The following is a 27313-nucleotide window of genomic DNA, read 5'->3' on the forward strand; positions in this document are numbered from 1 at the left end:
AATGCTTTTAATGCTCTTTTAACCTTCCTCCGAACTTTTTCTCTCTCTTCATTCGTATTCCGATGGGTTTCGCTTGGCTGTAACACAGGAAGACTCTCTCTCTCTCTCTCTCTCTCTCTCTCTCTCTCTCTCTCTCTCTCTCTCTCTCTCTCTTTCTTTTTCCTATTGCTCTTCCTGTGACCCGGTTTTCTTATACGACATACATAATCGAATTTTATTTCTTTTCTTTCCCTTTCTATATTTTCATTTCATATCCTGTATTTATATACATACATATGTGTGTGTATATATGTATATATGTATGTATGTGTATGTGTATGCGTGTATATACGTACCTATAATATTATGATTCTTTCGAAAAACACCGTAACAATCAAGATCAATTTTATCTTTCGCTTATATTGGACTAATCACCCAAGGGATAGTGATAATCACCCATAAAAAATCTTAAATGTCAACAAAAGTCAGATTTTATATCATTCGAAAGATCTTTTTATTCTCTTTACAATAGTTCGATTTTTGTATTTTAAAAATTTTTTTTACATTTTAAATTCAATAATTTCCTATCGAGAAAATACACTTCGGAGTGCAAGCGTGGAAAATAATTTTTATTATATCAAATATTCAAAATATGTATCTCGTCGTGCACGATAATAAAAGTTTAAAAATCATAAAAATAATAAAAATCTTTGCATAATAAAAGTCCATCCGAATTGCATCGAATGCATCGAATATTTTTTAACAATAGATCAGACGTAATTTGATCGTTCGTTGCAACAAATTCTCCCAATTAAGCTAATTTCGATGAATTTTCGATATATTTTGTATTTTAACGTGGATAAAAATCATACGTCAAAAATAATTTGCCAAAAAAAAAAACTGTCGTATCGAAGACGCGTGTGAGACAGTTTCGATAAATCAAAAATTAGATAATTTCGATAAATCAAAGTACTTCAATCAAAGTACGACTATTCGATGAAATTATTTGATTTTCAAGTACGGACTAATAATTTTGTTATTCGCGAGATGCAAATACACACGTTCATTGAAAATATATCTTTAACGTAGAAAAAAATTTTTGACATTACATATACATTATGAATATTTAATAAAGTAAAAGCCGTTGCCGATGTTGGAATATTTTTTCGCTTATCGCGTATTTTATCAGTGTATTGATTGATTATACGACATGGAATTAAATGACTATTTAAATTTTTCATTTAGATCACTTAAATATGTTAAATGAAAGTCTTTCGTTTAAAAATTTTGTAATATTAAAAATTTCGTATATACGTAATCGTTTATAAAATGAAATTTTGGAAATTTCAATAAGATTCTAATGATAGAATTCAAATTTTATCATTTTCAATACATTACATTTAAATATATAACATTACATAACACAATATATCATATTTAAAATTATACTAAAATATATATATATTAATTTATATGAAAAATTCTGATAACTATACTATACTATTTTCGTTATATTAATATTATTTATTCAATTGTTGTTGCTTTATTTAAGTACTAAGTATAAAAAAAAATTCCAACGTAATTTATCATTTGCTTATTCATTCATTCTTGTTGTTTTATTACTTAAATAAAAAATACAAAAAAAAAAAAGAAAGAAAAATCACCAACGAACAAAATTATAAGAAAAAAAAATCCCTACATAACATAGTCAATCCTAGATACATACTATTACTTACTATACTATACTATTATTATTATACTAATATCGTTTCTAATAAAGTTATAACATTTTTCACACAGATACAATTATATTCCATATTGTATCCTAGTAATAAAATATATATCTATATTAATGTATTCACGATTAAAACGCAATAGTTATTAATCAATCCGATATAACATAGATCATAGATCATTTACGATTTCAATGGAGATATTAGATCTTATGTGATATAAATACAAACGAACGATTTAATGATCGACCAAATAAATAATCCTGAGGCAGAAGCTACGGACGGATTCACTGGAGATTCGTTATCTCCTTTAACGAATGTTTCCACCCACCTCCCTACCCTACTCTCCCTCTCCCCCCACCTACCTCTCGCCCATCATCAATGTTCAAGGAAGAGAAAACCGGCGACAAACTCGCACAAGGAAGAAAGGTAAAACGCGATGGATGTTCCGTTTGGTTAAGAACACGCCGACACGTAAGAAAGAGAGAGAGAGAGAGAGAAGAGAGAGGGAGAGAGGGAGAGAGAGAGAGCAACGACTTCATCCTATGGCGAAAGCCATTTTTCTGTATTATCTCGATGACGCGCGACCACACTGCAATTTATATGCGACTCGCGCGACCATCCCTTTTACCCATTCTATGCATGGATCTTATAAATCTAGTTGCATAATACCGGGTAACGTTAACTTTTTTCTTTTCTCTCATTTTTTTTTCTTTCTTTCTTTCTTTTTCTTCCATCTTCTTCCATCTTCTTCCTCATCTTCCTCTTCTTTTTCTTTTTCTTCTTCTTCTTCTTGTTTTTTTTCCTGCTTTCTCTCTCTCTCTCTCTCTCTCTCTCTCTCTCTCTCTCATTTTTCAGTGCACAAACGATCCTGGATAAATTAATTAGTCCCTCGGTATGTTTTATTTCGAAAGATAATTTTTGTTTCAAGTGCATAAAAGATTTTCACAATTTTTTTGATAAATTTGTAATCAAATTTCATATTAATGTTATTTTCTTTTTTCTTTTCTTCTTCTTCTTCTTCTTCTTCTTCTTCTTTCTTTCATTCTTTCTTTCTTTCTTTCTTTCTGATTTTATAATACAAAGGATTTTGTACGAATATACATAAATTATAATTGATGAATTAATTAGGATCTGGATAAGTTGAATTTTGAAAATTAATGTTTCAAGGGCATAAAAAATTAAAAAAAATTTTTTCATAAATTAACATATGCAATTTCATATGAAATCTTTTAGACGAATCATTACATTTAAAAAAAAAAAAGAAAAGAATGAAAAGATATTTCGACTAGCTAAATAAATAATAAATCATGAATGAAAGGATATTTTTATTAGCTATTATAATAATAATTGACTCATATTCTATATAATTTCACTTGTTCGATTTTTTATAATTATTTAATATTTTATATTAAATAAATTTATAATTATTTAATAAATTCGATCGATTATTTATAATTATTTAATAATATGTAATTTATATTTCAAAAGAACATTTTATTTTATATTTCATGAACAAATTATATTATGTTTCATTACATGAAATCTGTCAAAATTTGTAAATAATTAAATTTGTAATTTCATATTAAATCATTTTGGAAGAATTATTTAATTTAAAAAAAAAAATCACGAATAAAAAATATCTCACCTGATTAATAACAATTGAATCACACTGTATACAAAACGTTCAATTTAATTTGACTATTGTTTTTAATTATACAGAAATATGTTTCAGAATGAAATTGTATCGTTCGATAAACTGAATAAAAATGATATAAAAATTATTTCTTTTTCAAGATCATTGTTATGTAATATCAAAATGTTTCTAATGGAATAGTATATTTTTGTTATAATAATAGCTCATAAAAAAACAAATTCAGGAAATACCATTTCTATAACCTTGAGATTACGTCGAACTAATAAATTACTTATTGAATAAATAAAATTTAGAAATGTTAGACGTATGAGTTTACACGTATGGCAGTGAAAGATGTAAACAAAAATAAAAATATCTCATTTGTACATCACTCTGAATGGATACAATATATATATATAAGGCAAATTCCTGCTTTATCGACCAGTGAAAAATATTTTACCTGTCAGACAATAAGTTACCTACATTAACATCTGTAGGTATACATTTATACAAATTTCTTTAAGTTAATAAGGTAGAAATCTGCAATTTGCAAAAGTAAATCTTGAATTGAATATACAATATACTTGTAGCGCAATCTGTTAACAAACTCCAAAAGTATAATAATAAAAACACAACAGTATATTTTTGATTAATCATAGGTTAAGTTTACCTAAAACATTTATCAGAAACTACCAAGTAAATTTATCAAAACTATTAAAACAATCCAATAGTTTTAATCTAAATATCTATTATATAATCATATTTTATTATGATAGTTTAATATATATTGATCAATATATATATATGCATATATAATGATTTATATTTATTTTTGTGTTTATAATTAGTCAGTATATTGTAGAGGTTATTAAATTTATTTTCTATATATTGATGTTAATACTTGAAACAAATAATAGTACAATGTCAAAAAATTTTATAATATAAATAATAATTTATACACACATATATATAAATATACATATATATATATATATATATATAGACACATATTATCTTTCTAGAATTAAAAAAAATAAAATTTACAAAAAATAAATAAAATAAGAAAAATAAGAATTACAAGCATGTACGATATATGCCATCCTAGTGTAAGTTTATCCATTAAAATTTATTAAATTCATTTATGAAATATTATTATGTATATTATATATTTCATTATAAATATTTAATATTTTCTATATTTTTGTTTTAGTATTATTATATTGGAAAATTAGGTTGCAACGATCCTGTAAAAATTTCAAATACATTTTATATATATATGCAATTATGCGAAGGTAAAAATAAATATACGATTATTAATTTTATGAAATATCTTAATAGAAATATATATATATATATATATTACAGGTAAAAGATTTTGGCACATTGAATATAAATATAATAAAGAATTGGATTTACTTTATTTAGAAACAAAACAAAATAAAAATTCTAATCTTGAAATTTACATACCATGGTCCGTATCATCTTCGATCACTATAGATCTCATTGAAAAAATACAAAAGTCACTTGAAACTAATAGGTAAGAATAAAAATATTTCTTTTCATAACTTTATATCGAAATATATAATACAAATTATAAATTTAAATTTTAAATAATAATAAAATAAATATAAATTTATATCAAATAATGAAATTATATAATTTCAGAATAATATTTGTATTTAAATCTACGGATAGTACTAGTGTCTTTTATAGAGCAAGTGCAGGTCTTATAAAACCTTTATCACCTTTATTAAGAAAACGATTAAAAGAAAAAGAAGATAAAAGGATAACGTTAGAAAGAAATATTAAAAAAAATACATCTAATTTATACGAATTAGCTAAATCTATAAATTCACGAGATAATGATCTTCAATCAAGTAGTGAAAGTAAAAATGATGAAACAAATTCTGAAACGTCTATAATAGAAATCTAATTTGAAATATTAAAATATTTTTCAAATTTTTGAATAATTAAATATAAATATATTGAGCCGTTTATTTTGAAAGTGGCCTAACTCCATTTGTCAATTTTTTCCGTTTGCTATAATTACATGTACAACTTTATCTTATTTATCAGTAAAACATTTCAGATTGCTTATATTCCGAGCAAATACGATAATTCATGACAGATAAGTTTTCAGAGTTAGTTCAATAATTTAACCGTTTATTTTGAAAGTGGCCTAACTCCATTTATACTTAAATTAATGAATGAAAATGAAAATTTTAAAGTCCTGAATTTATTACCACGTCGAGGTAGATCAAAAAAGTTCGAAAATATTGTATTGACACCACTGTATAAAAATATCAGACAAATTACAACAGCAAAATTCAAGGACATAATTGACCTATTACGATATATACCACCGGAACATCATGATTTCTTCAAATCCCTTTCACACACACAAAATCCAGATGAGTAGTAAATTGTTTTGTAATAAATTTATGTTTGTAATTTTCAAAATCGCTTAAATTATGTTTTTGAAGTGTTTTAAAGATATGTAAAATAAATTGAGTATTGTTTTTTTCTATTTGAACCATCTTAAATTATGTTGAATGGACTTGGGCACCTTCAAACTTTATAATAAATCTAATTGTTAATTTTGGTAGTGGCCTAATTCCATTCTTGATAAGAAAACGCATATTATTCACTTAATAATCGCCACTATTTTAATAGGAACTATAAATTTAACACCCTTAGATACACTTAAGTAGTATGACTCATTAGTATCCTATACGTATATTTTTAAATTCATTTAAACGCAAACCCTTAAATATCTCGATTTGAAGATAAATGGAGTTAGGCCACTTTCAAAATAAACGGCTCATATATATAATGATAAGAAAATAAATTTGTTTAAATAGTTGAAATTTATATAAAAACAATTATTATACGTGTAATAAAGGTATGTTTGTGTGTGTGTGTGTGTGTAAACAAAAAAACATGAGAGATACATTCTTCAAAAATTTATTCTTGAATCGAGTAATGCTTATACGTATATATAAGATCATAAATTTGAAGAGAATATCACTAAGAATTACGTAATTTACTTATGATGATATGTAATAAGCTGCCACTGTAAATATATGTATCAAATAAATAAATTTTTAGAAATCTTTATATGTTTCTTATTTTATGATAACAGTTATCTATGACATTCTAAATTCTACAAAATACGAGGCACATACCACATTCTTATCTGTTATAACGCATAATGATAAATTATAGCAGACGTATTAATTAAAAAACTACTAATTCATATCTTATTAGCACTATGTACTTATATATTTATATATAAAAAAAATGAGTACCCCGAAACTCATATACTATTGAAAACATTTCATTCATGATTCGAAATTTATCTACATGATTGTAAAATATAAATGTATTATATACAACTTCCAAACAATATTTTTGATATAATAATAAATGCAAATGATATAATTTTTTGTTTGCATACTGTTTAAAAAAAAAAAAATATAGAAATTAAAATAATCATTTTATATTTATAATACATTTTAATTAATGTTTCATATATGTCGATCATGAATCATAGACGAAGAAAAAAAAAAAGAACGAATTTTTTTTTTTATTATGCAGAGAATCTACTGTGTTAAAAATCATTTACTTTGGCAGTTAAAAACAAAAATAAACAAAATTACATAGTACAAATCTGCAAAGTAAAATATGACTATGTATCATATATATATACATATAAATATACATATACATATATATATATGATGGAGTACAATGAATTACATATATTTTTTTTATTATTCTTCTTTCTGATTTAAAAATGTTTTCATATTTGTAAATTTTCATTCTGATTATATTGTTATATCAATATGCATTATTAGGCTCATGGCACTTATATTGTAGAAACCTTTGTGATGATCTTTTGCGCTACTTTTATACTTACTCTTTCATTATCATAATTGAACGTTTCCAATTTGAAATAATATTTTTATATAATATTACTGATTCTGTGATTTTGTTCTGCTGTGATGTTACAAATGTTATAAAGCTAGACCATAGATATTTTTTTGGAATTATACAACAGCAGGGCACATCAACAGTTTCGATATGAGCACCTTCTTACAAACAGGGTTTGATTATAATTTACAAGACTTCTTTATAAAATAGATACCAAGTTATTACTTTATTAGAGCAGTAAGGCATCTAAAATTCGAGATAAAACTCGAAACTATCACATGTCATTCGGTTATATTATTTCTTTTTATATATTGCTATAAATCTCTCCGAATGGTTTCTTTTTGTTTTGTTTTGTTTTTTGTTTTTTTTTTGTTGTTATTGTTATTATTGTTGTTTTATAAAAATCATAATTACAAGATCAGTTTTAAATGTCAAAATTTACACTGTGAGAATGTTTCAAAGTAAGTATGTTTAATCTTGAAGTATATCACAGAATTCTGTATCATAAAATCATTTTTCATATAAAATAATAATGATATACATTAATTTTTAATTAATATATATATATATGTTTAAACATTGTGAAAAAAAAACAAAATGATTAATAAGATTAGATATCGCATGATCATATTTAAATTTCATTTAAACAACCTTGTACGAATGCAAAATGCATATTAGATTCGTCAAGTCCAATTCTAATATACCTTTTATCAAAGGTTCATAAAAAAATAAAATTTAACGTAAATCAAAAATGAACTTATAATAGAAGTGTAATATTATCGCAATATATTGAAAATCATAGTATACAATAATAAAACAAATACTGTTTTGTATGACAAATTCAAAGAGTATCATTAATATTAATTTTCAAATGCCATAGAAATGGCAGATTCGTATGCGTGAAATTAATATTTTATTATTAACATAATGATATATGATATATATATATATATATATCATAAAATTATTTTATATGACATACGATATACAAGTTATATAAAAATATTAAAAATAAGACGCGAATTCCTCCCAAAACTAAACTGTAATAAACTTATCAATCAATTATAATTGAAAAATATAAAGAATTTACATTAAAAAATAAAGATTAACAATAATTCAAGGATACACATACTAGAAGTTGGACTTGAAATTATTATTATTATTATTATTTTTTTTTCTCTCTTTCTTTTTTTTTGTTTGTTTGTTTGTTTTTTTTTTTTTAATAATATATAAAGAATTAACTTCTCATGATCTTATAAATCATATATTTTACTACTCCTTTGAAAAAATAGTTTCGTAAAAGATATAACGCATAAGTATGAAATACATACATATACATTATCATGCCCTTAAACATGAGTATATGTAATTAAAATATAATAAATTGTGAGCAAATAGAGCATACGATTATATAAAACAATACACACGTGACACTTTTTTTTTCGGACAAAAATAATATTTGCCGTCAGATCATGCTGTCAATTTTAACATAAACGGAAAAAAAAAAAAAAAAAAAAAAAATAAAAGAAATATTAAAATTCATCTTTCTATCAAAACAATAATAAGCTAACGTGAGATACCACATTCTTTTTATATTTAAAGCACTGAATGTTGTTAATTTGCAATTGAAAAATTTATCTTGTGCATATTCGCGATTGTTTTCAATTCGATATCACTTGAGTATGAACAACGGTAAAAATTTTTTTTTCTTTCTTTTTTTCTTTCTTTTTTGCTTTTTTTTTAACCCTTTTTTTCGTTTTTTTTTTGTTTTTTTTTTTAATTAACTTTGCATCGATGTAGAAAAAATCTTTGATATTACAATTGTAACGATAACTTTTGTCACACATGGATATTCACCATGCCACGATTGAAAGTAAATAGTCATTCGTAAACAAATGAAAAATGTTATATTAATAATAATAATAATAATAATAATAATAATAATAATAATAATAATAATAAAAATAAAAATAATAATAATAATAATAATAATAATAATAATAATAATAATAATAGTAATAAAAATATGTAGTGTGTGATTATAAATGGCATATCTTACTTTCAAAAAGTGTTAGATGTGATTCTAATGCAATCGTAAATGATCAGTGCTTAAATATGTCTGTTGTATACTTATATGATTTTATATGTAAAATATTCTTTCTTATATTCTCATGCACTTAGTAGGAAATTTTATATTAAAAATGCACATGCAAAGAAATGATCCGTGTGTTGATAATATTTATCTACATCTCTCTTGCATTATTATCATAGTTGACAATAGTATTCTGAAAGTTACTTCTTTTTTTTTTTTGTTTTCCTTTTTTTTCTTTTTAGACGTATGTTTTTTAATAACATATACATGTAATACAAGTCTTACTATGAATCCTATAATTTTTTTTTCTTTTTTTTTTCTTTTTTTTCCTTTTTCTCTTTCACATATCCGTTTTCAAAATAATTGATTATATTTTAATAACTTACGCGATGATTGCAAACAAAATAGAATATTATAGCCACACATATGTGTCTGGCATAAAATAAAATGTCTCTTTATTAGATAATTCAGATGAAAATCCGAGATTCAATGGTAAATCATAAGTTTATGAAGTTTTGATTTCTAGTCAGAATAATTATTGTTAAAAAACAAAAAAAAAAAAAAAAACAAAAAAAAAATAAAATAAAATAAAATAAAGCACGATATATCGTTCTTATGATAAGCAGTATCATTGCTATCTCTTATGTACCTTGATGTAATGTAACATAGTATTGTTTAAATTATTGGGCACAAATAAAGATGAACTATTATTGGAAGAACATAAAATAGCATATTACTATAGTTAGCACCAATCAGCCATGTATGTGAAATCTTTGAAAAAACTCTGTTCCATATCGCTGAGAGGTCGAGGATCCTTAGGCGGAGTGAGCTGTGGCTTTTCCGATGTAAATTCTTCATCAAAATTACTAACATCTTCCACAGAATGCTATATAAAGAAAAAAAATATATATATATATATATTAATGTATCTCTATGGAATTATATAAAATATAATATAAAAATATCTATGAAAGAAATTACTTACAATTACTGGTACAAATGGTGGTTTCACGCGTCTTAATAACAAATCATCCCACGCTATGTGCCTAAAGAATGCTTGCTTTTTAACATCCTCCGCATCTCTTTCGCTGCTACCTAATCTTCTATCTGGATTCTTTCTGAGCAACTATTATATATAAAATAAATTTTAAATTATACAATGAATAATTACAAGAAAAAAGCAAATAAAAACAAAACAAAAAAAAAAAAGAGGAAGAAATATATATAAATTACAAATATCATTTTTGCAAACATTTATCCTACCCTTCTCATTATAGCTATAGCTTCCAAAGAAAGGAATCTTGGGTAACGAACTTCATCATTTACTATCGAATCAAATACTTCTTCTTCATCATCACCGGGAAATGGAGACTAAATAATAAATAGATACAAAATATATATAAAAATGAAATGTCAATGATAAATTTTGTATATATTGGGTTGTTCAGAAAGTAATTTCGTTTTTTTCCCGACAAAGGATTTAATTGTATTTTTTTTGCACCTAATTTCACACTTAAGCCGCATAATCATTATATGTTTTGAGAGCTGATATAGCAAGGCTTGTGTGTGAAAAAGTCCAATTGATTCTATGCAGTAGTTTTTGATTGGTGCCCTTTTAAATATGGAGAGCAATAAGCAGCATTTTCGTCATATTTTACTTTTTTACTATAGAAAAGGTAAAAATGCTGTTCAAGCCAGAAAAAAATTAACCGATGTGTATGGAGAAGATGTGTTGACAGTACGCCAGTGCTAAAACTGGTTTGCAAAATTTCGATCCGGCAATTTTGATGTCGAAGATGCACCACGTTCTGGAAGGCCGGTTGAAGCTGATAAAGACACGATAAAGGCATTAGTTGATGCAAATCGGCGAATAACAACACGTGAAATCGGTGAGAGATTAAATTTATCAAATTCAACTGTTTATGACCACTTGAAAGGCCTGGTTTTAACCCTGAAGCTCGATATATGGGTTCCCCATGTTCTCACGGAGAGAAATTTGTGTCGTCGTGTTGACGTCTGTGATTCGCTTCTCAAACGTCACGAAAATGATCCATTTTTGAAGCGCATCATTACTGGGGACGAAAAATGGGTTGTATATAACAATGTCAAACGCAAGAGATCTTGGAGTAAAAAAGATGAACAGGCTCAAGCATTTCCAAAGCCAATATCCATCAAAAAATGGTGATACTGTCTGTTTGATGGAATTTTAAAGGAATCGTTTTTTTGAGATTTTACTGGATAACACAACAATTAATTCGGAAGTCTATTGTCATCAGCTGGACAAACTGAATAATGCACTTCAACAGAAAAGGCCAGAATTAATCAACAAAAAAGGTGTAGTGTTCCACTAAGATAATGCTAGACCTCATACAAGTTTGGTCACTCGTCAAAATTTATTACAGCTTGAATGGGATACAATGTCACACCCACCATATTCTCCAGATCTGGCACCTTCGGATTATTATTTGTTCCGATTACTGCAAAATTTATTAGACGGTAAAACCTTCACCTCAAATGAGGAGGTCAAAAACCACCTCGATCAGTTTTTTGCCAGCAAAGATTCTCAAAAATTTTATGAGCGTGGAATCATGCTACTACCAGAAAGAAGGCAAAAGGTATTGGACCAGAATGGCCAATATATGATTTAATAAAATATTTGTTCATTATACGAAAATTGTCTTTCATTTTCACAAAAAAAAAAAAAACGAAATTACTTTCCGAACAACCCATTAAATGTCGGAATTTATTTATTGTAATATACCTCTCCAACAAGCATCTCAAATATAAGTACACCAAGACCCCACCAATCTACAGCTCGTGTATACGAAGTCTCTGTGAGGACTTCTGGTGCTAAAAATTCTGGAGTTCCACAAAAAGTCCCAGTTCTATCACCATAACCCATACCTTCTTTACATAATCCAAAATCTGCTATTTTAACGTATCCTTCCGTATCCAACAACAAATTATCTAATTTCAAATCTCTGAAAATGAGATTCATTTATTTATTAACTATTCAAATAATTTTATCATGTTAATAAATAAGAATATTGTTTTGTTAATTTACCTATATATGATTCGACTTTCATGTAAATATTGCAATCCTAAAACAACGCAAGCCGAATAAAATACAGCACGTGGTTCACCAAAAACATCTGCATGTATATGCATCATAAGATCACCACCTGCTGCATACTCCATTACAAAACAGACGTGCGCCTATGGAATAGAAGTCACTTTTTAGAGATTTGATTAATTATAAGGATATGAGATAATATTGAAAAAAAGAAAGAAAGAAAAAAATAAAATAAAAATAAAAAAAAAAGAAAAAAAGAAAAAAAATACATACCTCAGTTTGGAAACAAGCAAACAAATTAACCAGGAATGGATGACGCGTAGCATTTGCAACCTCGAATATTCTCTTTTCAGAAAGCAATGATTCCACTTCGTCTCTTGCTATAATATCACCTTTCTTTAATGCCTTAATAGCAAAATATTCTCCTGTATTCCTGTATTGCGATAAGATAACTTTTCCAAAATGACCTCGACCAAGAACAGAAAGTAATCTAAAGTTGTCCAATGTCATGCCAGTGAGCTGAGAATGTCTTCTAGATTCATATGCACTATCTCTATATTGTAGAGGCCTAACTGGTAGTTCGTAGACGACCTGTAATCCCATAAATTTTAATGAAACTCTTGTTAAACGTGACATTTCACCTTTATCTTCTATTATTTATAACACAAAATTAATACAAATTAACAATAAACTCTTACATTAATGATACAACTTATCGATTAATGTGATTTTTATGTCATTAGATATAATATGTGTGTTATTTACATTGTCATTTTTTTTTTTTTTTGATTAATTCAAAATATGTAAAAATATGACGAATATTGATAATACGTCAAGTATAACAAATTTAAGCATGTCAAGCTATATTACATAATATGCAATGTTGTTTACATATAAATTAACGATAATGTATACACATATACATATACATTCTCATGTAACAAAAATTAGACACTGCCGAAATAAATCTTGATTATGTTATAATATAATGTGATGATAATATAATGAAAATAAAAAATTTATGAATAATAAAAGAAATAAAAGGTAGCGTTAATTGAGCATGCAAATTAATCATGCATAAATTAAAAGTATACTTGTGAGCAGGTATAGGGAATTATTGGGTATTGAATTGATTTTTTTTTTTTCCTTCTATAAATCATGATATTCACGTGCGATAAACAAATGCAATAAACGAATTAAAAGAATGCTTGTTATGAAATCATCGTTAGTCTTGCAACGATTTGAAAAGATACTTTAGAAAATCATTTTTTTTTTCGCTTAAAAATCATTATGATTGCAACATGAAATTCAACCAATTATTATAGATGATATGATCGTATTAATATGAAAATATTGAAGTTTTAGAAGTAAAGTAATGTTGCATACTAGAGGTATATACCTCATCTTCAGGAAACTCGACCACGGGTTGGGGCGAGGGTGTGCGTGGAGAGGGTGGTGCAATCAGCACAGGACGGGGCTCTGTCACAAGGGGCCTCAAATTTGCACCCTGAGACCCCCCTTTCTCCTCGTTGTGCAGGAAATCAAACTCCCTTAATGCACTCTGTAACTACATTACTACCTGCTTAACTCTAAAAGCCAATTTAAATATTGCTAGGTGCTTTAAATCAAGAATACTACATTATAGAGATTATATGAATAATATAATGACATGATATATATGAAATATTTGGAAACTTTTAAGCTGCAGATTTTTTGCCTTAGACGAAACACATATTTTAAAATATAAATCCAATGATCTTTGTCCCGCAGTACTTAACAAAACAAAAATAATTAACAATTTACTTTTTTCATGACTTTACACAAAGCAATATCACCAAAATATTACGTAAAGCTAAAAAAAAAAAGAAAAAAAAAGAAATCAAATATTACATAAAAATACAATTGTAAATTGTCACGGAAATAAACAAAATATTTGAATATACAATATCCTTAGTTTTTGAATAAGAAGCATATAAATAATAAAAAATTTTGTATCAATAAATTTGATAAATATGATAAAGAGTGTGTTTAACGTTTAAATAAGAACATGCTTTATCAAAATATGTGTGCTCTTATATACAAATATATTAAACTATAATTAAGTTAAAATCAAGTAATCTTATTATATATACTTCTTTTCATAAAAATCTAAACCCACAACCAATATACCAAACCAATAACCTACTACTTTCTATAGAAAATATAAAACTCTCTCTATATATATATATATTTCTTTTTGCAGCATTTAAAACCAAGACGGTATAAAATATATTCTAAAATAAATTATAAGCGAAGCTATAATAGTTTCGATTATTATTCTAGCCTAAATTAATTAGCAACTACTGAAATATATATTTGTATAAAAAAAAGGAAAAAAAAATAATAATAATAAAAAAAGAAAAAATAAAAAAAAATAAAAAAAAGAAATAAAAAATAAACAGCAACGATAATATTTATATTATAAATAATTTAAAAATATATATCCTTTTTTTTAAATGAATATAATTCACCTCCTGATCTAATTTTGGTGGTGGTGGAGGTGCTGGCAATGAAGGTTTCTTAGTAATCGTTGGCGGTGGTGGAGGTGGATGTTCAGGTGGACGTGGTAAAACTGGACTACTAGTTGAAGTTGCCATTCCTAATGGTCGAGCACCACCTAAGCCTCCTTTTTCTGGATCTGGTAATTCTCCAGGTGTTTCAGGCTTATCTTCTATTGAGGTATCAAAGACAATTTGTAACGGTTGTGGTCCTAAATTGACAATCAAATTGTAATTTTTAATTTTCACATCGTAAACTTTTACGCCACAATAATTTTGAAAATTTTAAAGACATACCCGACGGTGGACTTTCAGAATTTCTTGTATTATGTAAAGAGGGTGCAGAACGTTTAAGAAGTCTACCCCAAGTAGCAACATTAATGTTCATTTGATTAGCCCGTGGGAAATTCTTTACTTGCTGTTTAAATATTTTACGTTGACGTTGCAATTTTGGTTTTCTTGATATCATCGGATTTAAAAATTTAATTTCAGCAAACAATAATCCTTGGGGTTCCAACTGAAGTGCCATTCCGTGTCTCACATCGTCGATAAATTCTTCTAGGCGTAAAAATTTCACTGCACACAATGATCTCCAATCTTTCCAATAAATGCCTATTTCAAGTTCTCTTGATTTATCTAGTTCGATAGAAAATCTGTAAATAAAATAACATTTTAAATCTTACGTCAAATATCAAAGGTGAATATTTTCTTTTGATTATGTAATAGTATGTATACCTTTGGTCCCAAGCCTGTTGGGAACAAGGTCGCCAACTAGTTTGTGCTACGGTTTGATTATCCAGTTTTATAACCGCCATAATATCATCTGCAACACACATATGAGGAACATAAGTAATGATCAATTAATACAAAGTGATCATATAAATAAAGTCAAATATATATTTGAACTTACTACTCGTTTCGTCTTTCACGCTATAAGATTTACTCGAACTGCGTCCTGTTACTCCTTTAACGAAGCTGCGTAAATCAGGACTGGCAGGATGTTCTCTTCTCGTACGTCCAGGAACTTCTTCCGCTAAATCTTGGCATCCCATTAATCTTACCTATAAATACATATAGAGATTTATTAATATAATTATTGTGATAAGTGGATTATTTTAACAAATGTTGAAACCAAACTTACCAACCAGTTAAAATCACTATTTTTATAAGAATGTCTATTTTAAATTTTCCCTGCTGTATTTTCTGAGATATATAAGAGGTATATCTTAAAACATTGTTGACCGTCTATTACATGCAAAAATTTAATGCATATCGCCAGCTATATTCATAATTAAATTAATATCGTTATTAAAATATTACAAATTCCAAAGAATTGGTGATATATATATATATATATATATATATATATATATATATATATATATATATGAATATGTATATATAAAAATCAAGCAAACGCTATATCTAACACAATAAATAATGACTTATACAATTTGTATACTTATAAATAATTGTATATGTCGCATGCATGTGCAAATAAAAAAGAAAAAGGAGTATAGAAATGACCAGTCAACAATGTATTAATATACCAGAATAATTGTAATAATTCTGATCATTGAAATTGTTTACCTCCAATTGGCCAGTGACTGCAGCACATCTAGAAACTGATGCAGGTACCGTAGCCCTACCTTCCAATGGGCCACGAAATGGTTGTAACGATGTATAAGTTACAGGAACAGGACTTGCCGATTGTACACTTGCTAGTTCTCTCTTTAATTGGGCAGCAGTACCACTGTCTGGTGGTAATTCTTGTCTTCTAAGCTCAAGAGATAATCTAAGTAAGTCCAATTTTCTACTGGATTCCGCGAGACTTGCCTGTGCCTAGGATAATTCGAACACACAGGACACTTTTAATCGATTAAATCTTTCAATCGAGGAAACAAACTGTAGAAAGATAGATAGATAGATAGATAGATAGATAGATAGATAGATAGATAGATAGATAGATAGATAGATAAATAGATAGATAGATAGATAGATAGACAGGGAAGAAAGAAAAGGATAATTGATGATACACGTTAAAAAATAATTCATCGAAATGCATATGCACATAAAAACAATGTTCGTATGTAGTAACGATCGACACAACAATACAGTTAACATTTATTAATAGAACGATCGACGTTACACGATTGTTAACTTATGTAAATGCTTTATAATCAGCAGAATGTTCGACAGCCTTTAACGATACAATAGCATCAACTAGAGAGATAATTAGAAAACTATGTCCTCGTTGCGACGACGTATTTGGAACACACATATGATAATAAGTGATGACAAGGACGAGGCGTGTATATACATACATATATATATATATATATATATATATATATATATATATATATATATATATATATATATAATTGAATTCATTGATAAATCTAATAATAATAATAATAATAATAATAATAATAATAATAATAATAATAATAATAATAATAATAATAGTAATAATAATAATAATAATAATAACAATAATAGTAATAACAATAGTAATAATAATAATAATAATAATAATAATAATAATAATAATAATAATAATAATAATAAGCGTGCAAAAGTAAAAATTTCGCAGCCATTCATAGAGCTACGAAAGTCCAATATAAAATAATGAAAATTATTCGGATGAAGCGTTGCTCGGAAAGAAAGAAAGAAAGAAAAAAAAAGAGATAAATTAATAAATAAATAAATAAAAAGAATAGTGGAAGAAAAAGAAAATAAAAAAGTAACAAAAAAAGAACATAGAATCAATGTCCATAACTCGTAGGAGCTGGTCGAATAATATTTCTCTGTTCGGTGTTGGTTGAACTTGTTGAACGATTCTCGAATTCACCGAAGGAACACGATCGTTCACGTGAGTCGTCTTCCTCGAAGTATCGCCTGCAGTGTTCGCAAGAACAGGACGGATTTTTAACGGGGCCAATATGATGGCCAGGTTTTCGAAAGGCACCAACAACCGAACCAAATATCGATGCTTTAACGATGTGATCGGTCCTTTCGCCATGGGATGTCATAAAGGGTGAAGTAACCCTGGAAGGTACTTTCGAAGGAAGCGGCGAAGGACTTTTCGAACCAAATAGACCAATCTGTTCTCTTAATGTATAAATTCGTGAGCATAGATCGCTTCGCGTTGTCGAATCGGAATGATCGTCTTGAATAAGAAGATCGGAACGTATTAATTCTGAACGATTTACAACGTTAGATGATAGAACGTTATCATTTATTATTTCCCTCTTAATCGTACTATCACGATGTACGATATCCTTATCAACTTTAGTTTCGGATAATCCCTCATTAGTATTATCATCCTTATTAGATAAGAAGATCCAACCAATGGTACCACTGTCGTCCGATTCACCACCCGCGGTATCGTCAGATGACCAACCGATTTCATGTTTCTCCAAATATTCCCTCATCTTTTTGTTCCTCAATAAATGCTTACGTTCTATCTGAGGTGATCTCCAATTTTTATCCTTCTTTTCCTCTGTTAAATCGTTTTTACCTCCCCAAATTGTATCCATTTTTCTTATTCTCTCGCGATCGGACAAATTAGCATATTCGAAGCTATCGCAGGACGTCAAGGTCGGTTTACTACCATTTACGATAGAATCTATATCGGAAAATGTATCCTTCGAGGATGTCGCAGCAGCTGAATCATAATCGTCAATAAATGGTAATGCCAAAGTCGACGACGCCGCAGACCATGGCGTAGAATCTAAATCTTTAAGAGCGCTGTAAGAACTAAATTGCGAGGGATAAAGGGAACTCAATAGATCGTCGCTTTCGTAACCCTTCGAGCTGGCCAACGAAGGCATTCTCATCGGTGCATTTTTGAAACTTTCACAACGTCTCTCGGCAGTTCGCGCTAAAAAAGCTTTATTATCTTTAAATCCACGTGGTAAATCGTTATCCTCGGCATGGCTATGCGTCACTTTAACGTCCTCGTTCTCGAAGACGGTCATAGCCGTTGTCGAACGTTCCTCCTCGGTTGAATCGGTACTACATTCATCGTCCGAGCCAGTGCAATAAACGTCTATGTGAACGGTACGAGATTTACGTTTTGCATTCTCCTCTATGGCAGATGAAAAGGATTTTTCAGTATCCGTAGTCGTTGAAAGTTGTCCCGAAGTATCAATCGGTGTACCAACAGTTGAGTTCTCTTGCTAAAATTTTAAATATATCGTACGATTACAAATTGTTAACGAAATTTATTTATATATTAAATATTAATTACGTACGATCTTTTTTATTATATATATATGTATGTATATATGCATGCATGTATGTATGTATGTATGTATGTATGTATGTATGTATGTATGTATGTATGTATATATGTATCTACCTTTTTCCTCTTTTGTTCGTCAGCCAATTGTATATCCAGTGCCTTCCGTCTAACTTTTCCTGTTTTCGATGTAGTCGATATGGTCGAAGTTCGAGATTCAATATCGGTCGTTTGAGAAGAAGCATCCTTGCTAATGGTTGTAACTTTGCTCGCTGTTTTCTCTAACACACGAGTACAGAAATGTGTCGTAAATGGACTGGTAGTACCTTCGGAACAATCTTCGCATACTTCAGGCACGGTACTGAAACGTGAACGAGCGGAGACATGCTGCTGCTGCTGTTGTTGTTGTTGTTGTTGTTGTTGTTGTTGTTGTTGTTGCTGTTGTTGTTGCTGAAGTTTTTGCTGCTGTTGTAAATGATGATGATGATGATGATGATGAAGATGATGGTTATTATTGGACGATGTCGTTCGATGATAATGCCAGGATGATCGGTCTGGCTCTTCTAACGTGGAAGATTTCAATGATTCTTTCGTTAACAATTTCGTAGTTGTAGGTTCATCGTTACTTAGATTCTTCTTTGGATCAAAAGCAGCGAGAACGATGTTACAGGTACTTTTGCAACGTCGATTGTATTGTTGATAAGTACGGCGCGATGGTAAACTCGAATATGAATGAGGTGAGAATTGTTCGCTGTTATATCCTGAATCGATGAATCCACGATTTCTTGACGGACACGTGTCATCCTTACTTGAAGATCCTGGACGCGGAATTGTATACGAATTACCAGATTGTTGACCTCTTGGCGGTGGTGTCGATGTGAACAATATATTACCACGTTGAAAACCATAAGAATTCGGTGGTATAATACCACCCATCGATTGAATAGTCGATGCGGACGTAGTTGATGGAATATTAGAACTCGGTTGGCTAGTATTCCAACGATATATCATTCGTACACCGTTGGAATCAGTCATTGTTGCTGACGAGGTGCCTACCGGCGATTGTCCAGAATCCGAAATGGTTTGTGCACCACCATGACGAATTGTAACTTCTGCTCTGACCAACCAAGGCGGTGCTGTTTGCGAGCCAACATTGTCCGATCGTTCTCGATCGTTCTCATCTTTTTTAACTCCGTACATTCTTCTCCTCCTCCTCCTCCTCCTCCTCCTCCTCCTCCTCCCCCTCCTATCGCCCTCTTCTTCAACCTTTTCCAAGCTGTCATCCACCGCAGGACATCGTCGTCGTTTATCGAAGAACTTACGGTTACGATAGGCCGGGAACGATTTTTTCGACTTTTTGATATACCCTTAACTTCAAGGTTTCTCTTTTCTGAAAACGTTGCTCTTCTCTTCATGGATTTGACGATAATACTATTACACGCGAAATTGAAGGAAAGGGGGGAGAGGGGAAAGACAACGTATCAAGATCAAGACAATTCCTTTGCTGTTTCAATGTCGATCATGCGACCGTAAGGAGACGGGAAAGAGAGGGATGTTCCTCTTTATATAAAAGTGAAAAGTCACTTACAATGCCATTCGTATAAGGAAGTGGAAAATTTCCAAGATATTGCGCTTCTACGATATCTATTTTCGGATTAACAGTTGCTCTCAGTATGTCGGTTACTGTTTGTGTTGTATATTGGTTATTTCGTATCGTTATTACGAAATATTCTTCTTCTTCTTCTTCGTTCTTGCAATAAGCAAAGAATACGTTGGAAGGTCGCGATTGGCTCGACCGACAATTATTTGTTGGCGCAAGAACGATTTTCCGAAATTTCGTTCACGTATCGTATCGCTTTTCAAGATAGAATGACCTTAACGATCGGTTAATATTCTTTCACTTTTTTTTTCTTTCTCCTTCCCCGTTTATCTATCTCTTCCTTGCCAGGAAAGTCTTAAGTTCAAAGGTTTCTCAAAAGAAAATTTTATTACTTTATACGACAACAAAGTGAGATTTGACAAAGCGACGACACGACGTATAATTAGCAGGATATAAATTTGGAACGACGTGTGTCGGTTGGCGGGCCCATAAATATATATCTCGAATCGTACGATCTTTGGGTCTTTTTACTTTCTATTGAAGTGATTTTTGAATTATTCGCGTGTAAATATCACAGACACGAATGTACACACACTCTTTTTATCTCTTTCTCTCTCTCTCTCTCTCTCTCTCTCTCTGTTTGTCTTTCTCTCTTTCTTTATTTCTCTCGTAAATTTTCTTTTTGTTTTCCTCAACTGAACATTATCCTGGACGTAATGATTTGGAAGAGTATGAACAAAAATGGCCTATTCAGTCTTTTCGGTTCTAAATGAGAGTTTCTCTCTCTCTCTCTCTCTCTCTCTCTCTCTTTCTCTATTTCTCTCTCTCTCTCTCTTTCTGCGGAGCTAATCGCAGCGTACAAAGCCGGCCGGATGCGAGAGTCAGTCTTCGGATTGAGGTCAAACAAGAGTCCGCGGCTTTCGATTATCCAAGCTTGGGAACGATATCGCGCGATATTATATTATATCCTCTGGGAACGATATACCTCTTCCACGAACTATTACTTCCCCGATGATCGTTGCACATGTCGTTCTCGTTTATCGCGTTACTCCGGTACGACTACTGGATTGAGCCAGTTCTCTCCTCGAAAGATGGTAACTAAGCGCGACCCGAAAAGGCGTCACGGGAAAAGAAGCGGGGGCAGGAGGGCGGGAGGGAGGGAGGGAGGGTGGTACGAAGAGGAGAAGGAGAAGTAAGGGGATAGGAGGGAGATTTCAGAGGATTTGCCCGTGCTATTTTAAGAGAAAGAGAACCGACTTATAGTACACCGCGCCCCTTAACTTCCACGTCGTCGTCGTCGTCGTCTTTTCGTTGTCTTCTTCCTCTTCGTCTTCGTATTCGTATTCGTTTTCATTTTCGTTTTCTTTTTCGTCGTCCACATCTTCAAAGAGTCAACGACGAACTATCGCGAGATACGTACTTCTTTTTTCTACTCGATTTTGATTTCACGCGAAACCCATATCATTCGAAAGCTTTCATTCGTTATTACGAAGTGTTCGTATATCGAGTAACAGATAATCCAACAAACGATCGAAGTTTCTGCAAGTATGTGTACAAAAAAAAAAAAAAAAGAAAACTGTATCATAGATGGAGGAGGTGGAAGAGGACCAAGTTGTTAAATTTCGAGTGTGGTACTTGAATCAATCGAATTAGGCTAAGAGTGATCTAACCTCTACCCCCTCCCCCCACCCACTTACCTACCTACCCCCATCCCATCACGTAAAAATCATTCTTTAATAGCTTTTTTTTTTTTTATTTATTATGTCAACACAATGTACTTATTAAGTAATTTTTTTTTCTTCGTACTTATTAAGTCTACGTTCTTTTTTTTTTTTGTAATTTAATTACGACAGCACGGCCGTTTTATGACGTTAATTTAATGGATTAACGAATCTGGGATTAATATGCTTGGATTAAATCCAATTTTAAATATCTGAATAATTCCGACCGACCGTGAGATTGTTATTCGATTATTAATATATCTAAGTGTTTCGGATTTATTATTACGACGGTTGTTATTTCATCGTTTAAATTATATTGTTTTTTAGTTTAATAACAGTTAAGAATTTATTCGAATTATATCTGACTCATTAAATGGATCAAATTTAATTTTGATATAGAAATAACTCGACTTATTACCTGGATTAAATCCAATTTTAATATTTGAATAACTCGCCTAACTACGCATACGAAGTTATACGCGACCATTAATAATTATCTCTCAACACAATTAACGGATTCGATTCACTATTAACTGACGTATCCCAGTTTTCGAGATTAATAGCGCATGGGATTTAAACTTAGATCTCCTTATTTTGCATGCAATTTAGTTTCAACGAACCAAGTTACCATAGAAAAGACCTTATTGAACTCTATACTTTTATAATCCTTTCATTAACAGTTCTATTTATTTGATTGGTATTTTTATTAATTAATAAAAATTAAATATTTTGTAAAATAAATAAACTAATAGAGATAAATAATTAGGTGACAGAATTACGTTGATGTAATATCTATCAATTTATATTCTACGTACTGATATTATAAATACTGATTAAAAATATATAATATACTAATCCAAATAAATCTGGCGTACATGTACAATTCCTAAATTTCGACAGATTTTGACGATACATCATCCAATATTTTTTTTTTTTTTTTTTTTTTTTAATGATTCATTCAACTTAACGATTAATAACGACTTATGATGTATCTCGATCTAAATTAGAATAATTATTAACAATTTATTTGATTAAATCTGTCTCTTAAAATACGAATTAAATCCAATTTTAATATCGTATATACAAATAACTATATTTTATATATATATATATATATATATATATATATATATATATATGTCAACACAATTAACTGATTCGTTTCGCTAAAAACAGGTGCATCCCAATTTCAAAATTATTGGCGTACGAAAAAATGGGTCATGGATAGTTCGAAATTTGAACCTAAGATTCTTGAATTTCAACTACTGTGTTACCAATTAAAATATTTATCATATTAAAATATTTCATAGGTAGCTTACTTATGTCAATATGACGTGCTATAAGGACCAATGCAAACTGTACGGTAAGCGTTGTTGGTCCACCATTGACGTTGCGTGCACGTCGCAAAGGAGCAATATTGATATGTGTTATCATACCGTTTTTTTTTCCCATCGATTTTTAGCATCAATTAGGAATAAATAATGAATACGAACATTCCAAATATTTAAATAATTTTCATCAATATTAGTCAAAAATTTTCGGACAAATAGTCATTTTTATTTTACTTAAGATTCTAACGATCTAAATTCGTAACGATCCTAACGATCCTAACGATCCTAACATTCGCGATAATTTTTTAATTTCATCAATTAAAAATTCAATATTAATCTCAACGGCTATGACATTTTAACCCATTCGAGACCGCAAATTTTTTCGAACACGGTCCCCAGGATCGAAATTTTTCTTTTTTCATTATATTGTTCATTTTCAGTAAAAAAAAAACTTGTTTACTATGAAAATCAGCCAATTCGTAAGTGTATTCGCATAAATAAGATGATTGCACACCGTTTGTGCGTCTGATTCCTGTGAAGAATTTTCTGTAAGACTGAACTGTTACGTGTCGTCGTTGGTGTTCGATTTTCACGGATAAGGAGACACAAAGTGGTGGAAACGAATTTCTTACTTATTCACGGATAAAAATGAGTTAAAGAAAAGAAAAAATTTATTATCTAAACCCGCGCTTAAGGTAATAAGATTTAAGATATTATTTCTTACATGTAAGAAATTCTGAATACGCAGATCCCGCTGGCTTAAGATAATAATTTTCGTTTAAGTGGTATGAATAAAAGGCGATACTATTGATGTTAATGATAGATTTGAAAAATGGAATTAGATATATGGGTTCCTGCAATGATATTTCTTAAAAATGTAGATTTCGAAAATTTAAACAATACGTTTTGTTTTATTTGCTACAAATGAAAACCAATGACAAATTATATTTTTGTATACTTTACAGATACTATTAATTAAAAAACAACTTTTATTTAGACGAATATTTTACTCAGAATAATTGAAAATTGCTCATAATTACTATTGCACACCGATGTGCAGCCGGTCTCATAGCCTCTCATAAAGGCATTGCACACACGGTAAGCAATTGGTCTCGAATGGATTAAGATGAAGCTGAAATCCTGCACGTATGCGTTCTACGATACTTTTTTTTTTTTTTCCATATTGTCACGACGGTGGAATGACACGAAAATTTTGTATTGCATCGACTTAGCGACGTCGCTACGCATTCGTGTATATTGTAACATTCAAAATATATGTCCTACTCTAACACACAATGCATATTTGACGTATGACAAAATACCGTGCGTCATTGTGCTTCACACAGGTTGTGACCATCCGCACCAAATCATAATTCTCTCTCACGATAGCTTATTTTAATTTTCCAAATTTAAGCAAATAAATTCTAAACAATCCTTTGAATATCATAATAATACACGAAAGGAATTTATTGATCAGTTTAGCGATCATGTTCACATCCGTTCGAACGGATATATGCATGTAATCGATAGTTTCTCTTTGATATTCTCTATCTTTTGTATATACGTATATAACAAAAGGCTTTTCATCGAACCCCACGTATATACATATATATATATATATGTATACACAAGCATCTAATTTCCTTCTCGCGTATATATTTCTACGTACATATATATCTATCTATATATCAATCTATCTATATATATATATCTATGTATTATGTGTGTTACTCATATACGAATGATTGAAATTATTGATGACAGGAGAATAATACGTACCTCTGTTAGAGCCTTCTTATCAGCAACTTTGGCACTTTGCAGAAGACGTATTACATTCTTTGCACCTTCCACAACGGCTGCTTCGATTCTTAGCCGATGTCGCAGCTCTTCGACGCGTTCCTCCAAAGCAAGTTCCAGGCTTGGCTCGTACCTATCTACAAAAACAATTGCAAAATAATCATTGAGTTTACACTGACATATAAACCACGATATATAATTCTCTTACGATCAAATAACATTATAATAATATAATAGAAAAATATTATATAATATGTATATATATAGAAAAAAAAAAAATATGTATATATGTATATATTTATTCAATGTTAAAAATATTGATCTTGTTGAAATTGATCTCAGTTATAATATAAATAAATTATATTTTATTATTATACAGCCACATATATATATATAAATATTGTATAATAAATATAATAATAAAATTTAATAATTATAATCAAATATAATAATCATATTATAATAGAATATATTGTAACATAAATAATTAATAATAATACTTATATAATGTTTATATATTATTATATGTAGTTCATTAAAAAGTTTTATGAATATGTATGTGCGTCCATGTAAAACATAATTATTTTAGGAAATCATTTTATAAAAGATAAATTTAAAACTTTTCATTAAGATGAGAAGAAATCGTTAATACTAATGAAAATTCTATTATTAATTAACAATTAACAAACAATATAAAAAATTAATTATTTTCTTCCCTTCCCAAAAAAAAGAAAAAAAAAAAAAAAGAAAAATAAGAAAAGAAAAACCATTTTTTTCTTCTTTATTTAAAACGTATAAAAATTATTCTATATTAAATAACAAACATTATGTTATATATTATTACAACAAAAGTAATGTTATAAATTATTGTTTTATATTTAATTTAATTTTTTTTTATATTTGCAACTTATAAAAGTATTAGAATACTATTAGATAGATATGTGCAAAAGTATTGAATGTAAGATAAGAGAAGTATTAAATATATATTATATTAAGTAATAATAATTATAATGTGTGCTAAATGTTTATCAAAAGTAAATAAACAATAATTAAAAGATGAACGAAAAAAAAAGGGTATATATATAAATTAATATATATTTTATATATATATATATTAGGGGGACCGGAAAGTAATGTCGTTTCTGCGCATGTCGATATTTGATTGTAATTAAAAATAAAACTTGTTAAAAATTTATTCGTTTGAATTTAATTTAAGAAAGTGACATTAATTTTCAGTCCCCCTAATATATATATATATATATATATATATATATATATATATATATATATATTAATGATATTAATTAGTACCTTTATTGCCTCCTGTTTCACCATTCGGAGGTGGCGCGTCACCACGAGCATGTTGTTGTTGGCGTGCCTGTCGCACCTTCATTATGCGCATGCGTAGGAACTCAATTTTAGCGCGGGAATCGTCAAGCATCTGCTGAGCTTCCTGAAGTAATTTCTTGTCTCTGTGCCCACTCGTCAAACTCTGTATCATATTTTCCGCGCCCTGTTTTACCTACGAGGATAATAAATAATACAAACATTTCTTTAATAAATAAATAAATTATTAATTAATTAATTAAAAGATATCTATAAAATTCTGTAATTATTTATATTTAAACAAAAAAA

At 29.0% G+C, this 27313-nt stretch overlaps 3 protein-coding genes across 6 annotated transcripts in view; 1 reads left to right on the forward strand and 2 right to left on the reverse strand.

Annotated features, from left to right (window-relative positions):
• The first annotated feature begins 4007 nt into the window (after positions 1-4007).
• Positions 4008-6463, forward strand: LOC124428510. Its single transcript, XM_046972639.1, has 5 exons — positions 4008-4044; positions 4371-4454; positions 4559-4640; positions 4714-4885; positions 5014-6463. Exons 2-5 carry the CDS (start codon positions 4431-4433, stop codon positions 5279-5281), a joined length of 546 nt encoding a protein of 181 aa, XP_046828595.1. The 5' UTR covers positions 4008-4044; positions 4371-4430; the 3' UTR covers positions 5282-6463.
• Positions 6464-7479: 1016 nt separating this feature from the next.
• Positions 7480-27313, reverse strand: part of LOC124428508 (serine/threonine-protein kinase N) — an 80777-nt gene continuing 60943 nt past the window's right edge. For 2 of the 4 annotated variants that reach the window (XM_046972633.1, XM_046972637.1), the window contains 14 exons: positions 26990-27200; positions 25661-25815; positions 16574-16825; positions 15894-16044; positions 15719-15806; positions 15281-15636; positions 14957-15195; positions 13846-14013; positions 12720-13037; positions 12438-12589; positions 12135-12354; positions 10637-10744; positions 10359-10499; positions 7480-10259 (listed from right to left, as the gene is read on the reverse strand). In XM_046972633.1, the coding sequence (XP_046828589.1) occupies positions 10116-10259; positions 10359-10499; positions 10637-10744; positions 12135-12354; positions 12438-12589; positions 12720-13037; positions 13846-14013; positions 14957-15195; positions 15281-15636; positions 15719-15806; positions 15894-16044; positions 16574-16825; positions 25661-25815; positions 26990-27200 (2703 nt within the window). In that variant the 3' untranslated portion in view covers positions 7480-10115. The remainder of the gene's footprint in view (positions 10260-10358; positions 10500-10636; positions 10745-12134; positions 12355-12437; positions 12590-12719; positions 13038-13845; positions 14014-14956; positions 15196-15280; positions 15637-15718; positions 15807-15893; positions 16045-16573; positions 16826-25660; positions 25816-26989; positions 27201-27313) is intronic. The other 2 variants (XM_046972634.1, XM_046972635.1) reach the window with 2 other exon arrangements.
• LOC124428509 (ataxin-2 homolog) lies at positions 17552-20446 on the reverse strand. The gene is made up of 2 exons (XM_046972638.1): positions 19350-20446; positions 17552-19167 (listed from the first exon to the last, which is right to left on the reverse strand). The coding sequence occupies exons 1-2, from the start codon at positions 20427-20429 to the stop codon at positions 17752-17754; spliced, it is 2496 nt and encodes an 831-aa protein (XP_046828594.1). The 5' UTR covers positions 20430-20446; the 3' UTR covers positions 17552-17751.

Source organism: Vespa crabro, chromosome 12 (assembly GCF_910589235.1).
Source record: "Vespa crabro chromosome 12, iyVesCrab1.2, whole genome shotgun sequence".
Lineage (NCBI taxonomy): Eukaryota > Metazoa > Arthropoda > Insecta > Hymenoptera > Vespidae > Vespa > Vespa crabro.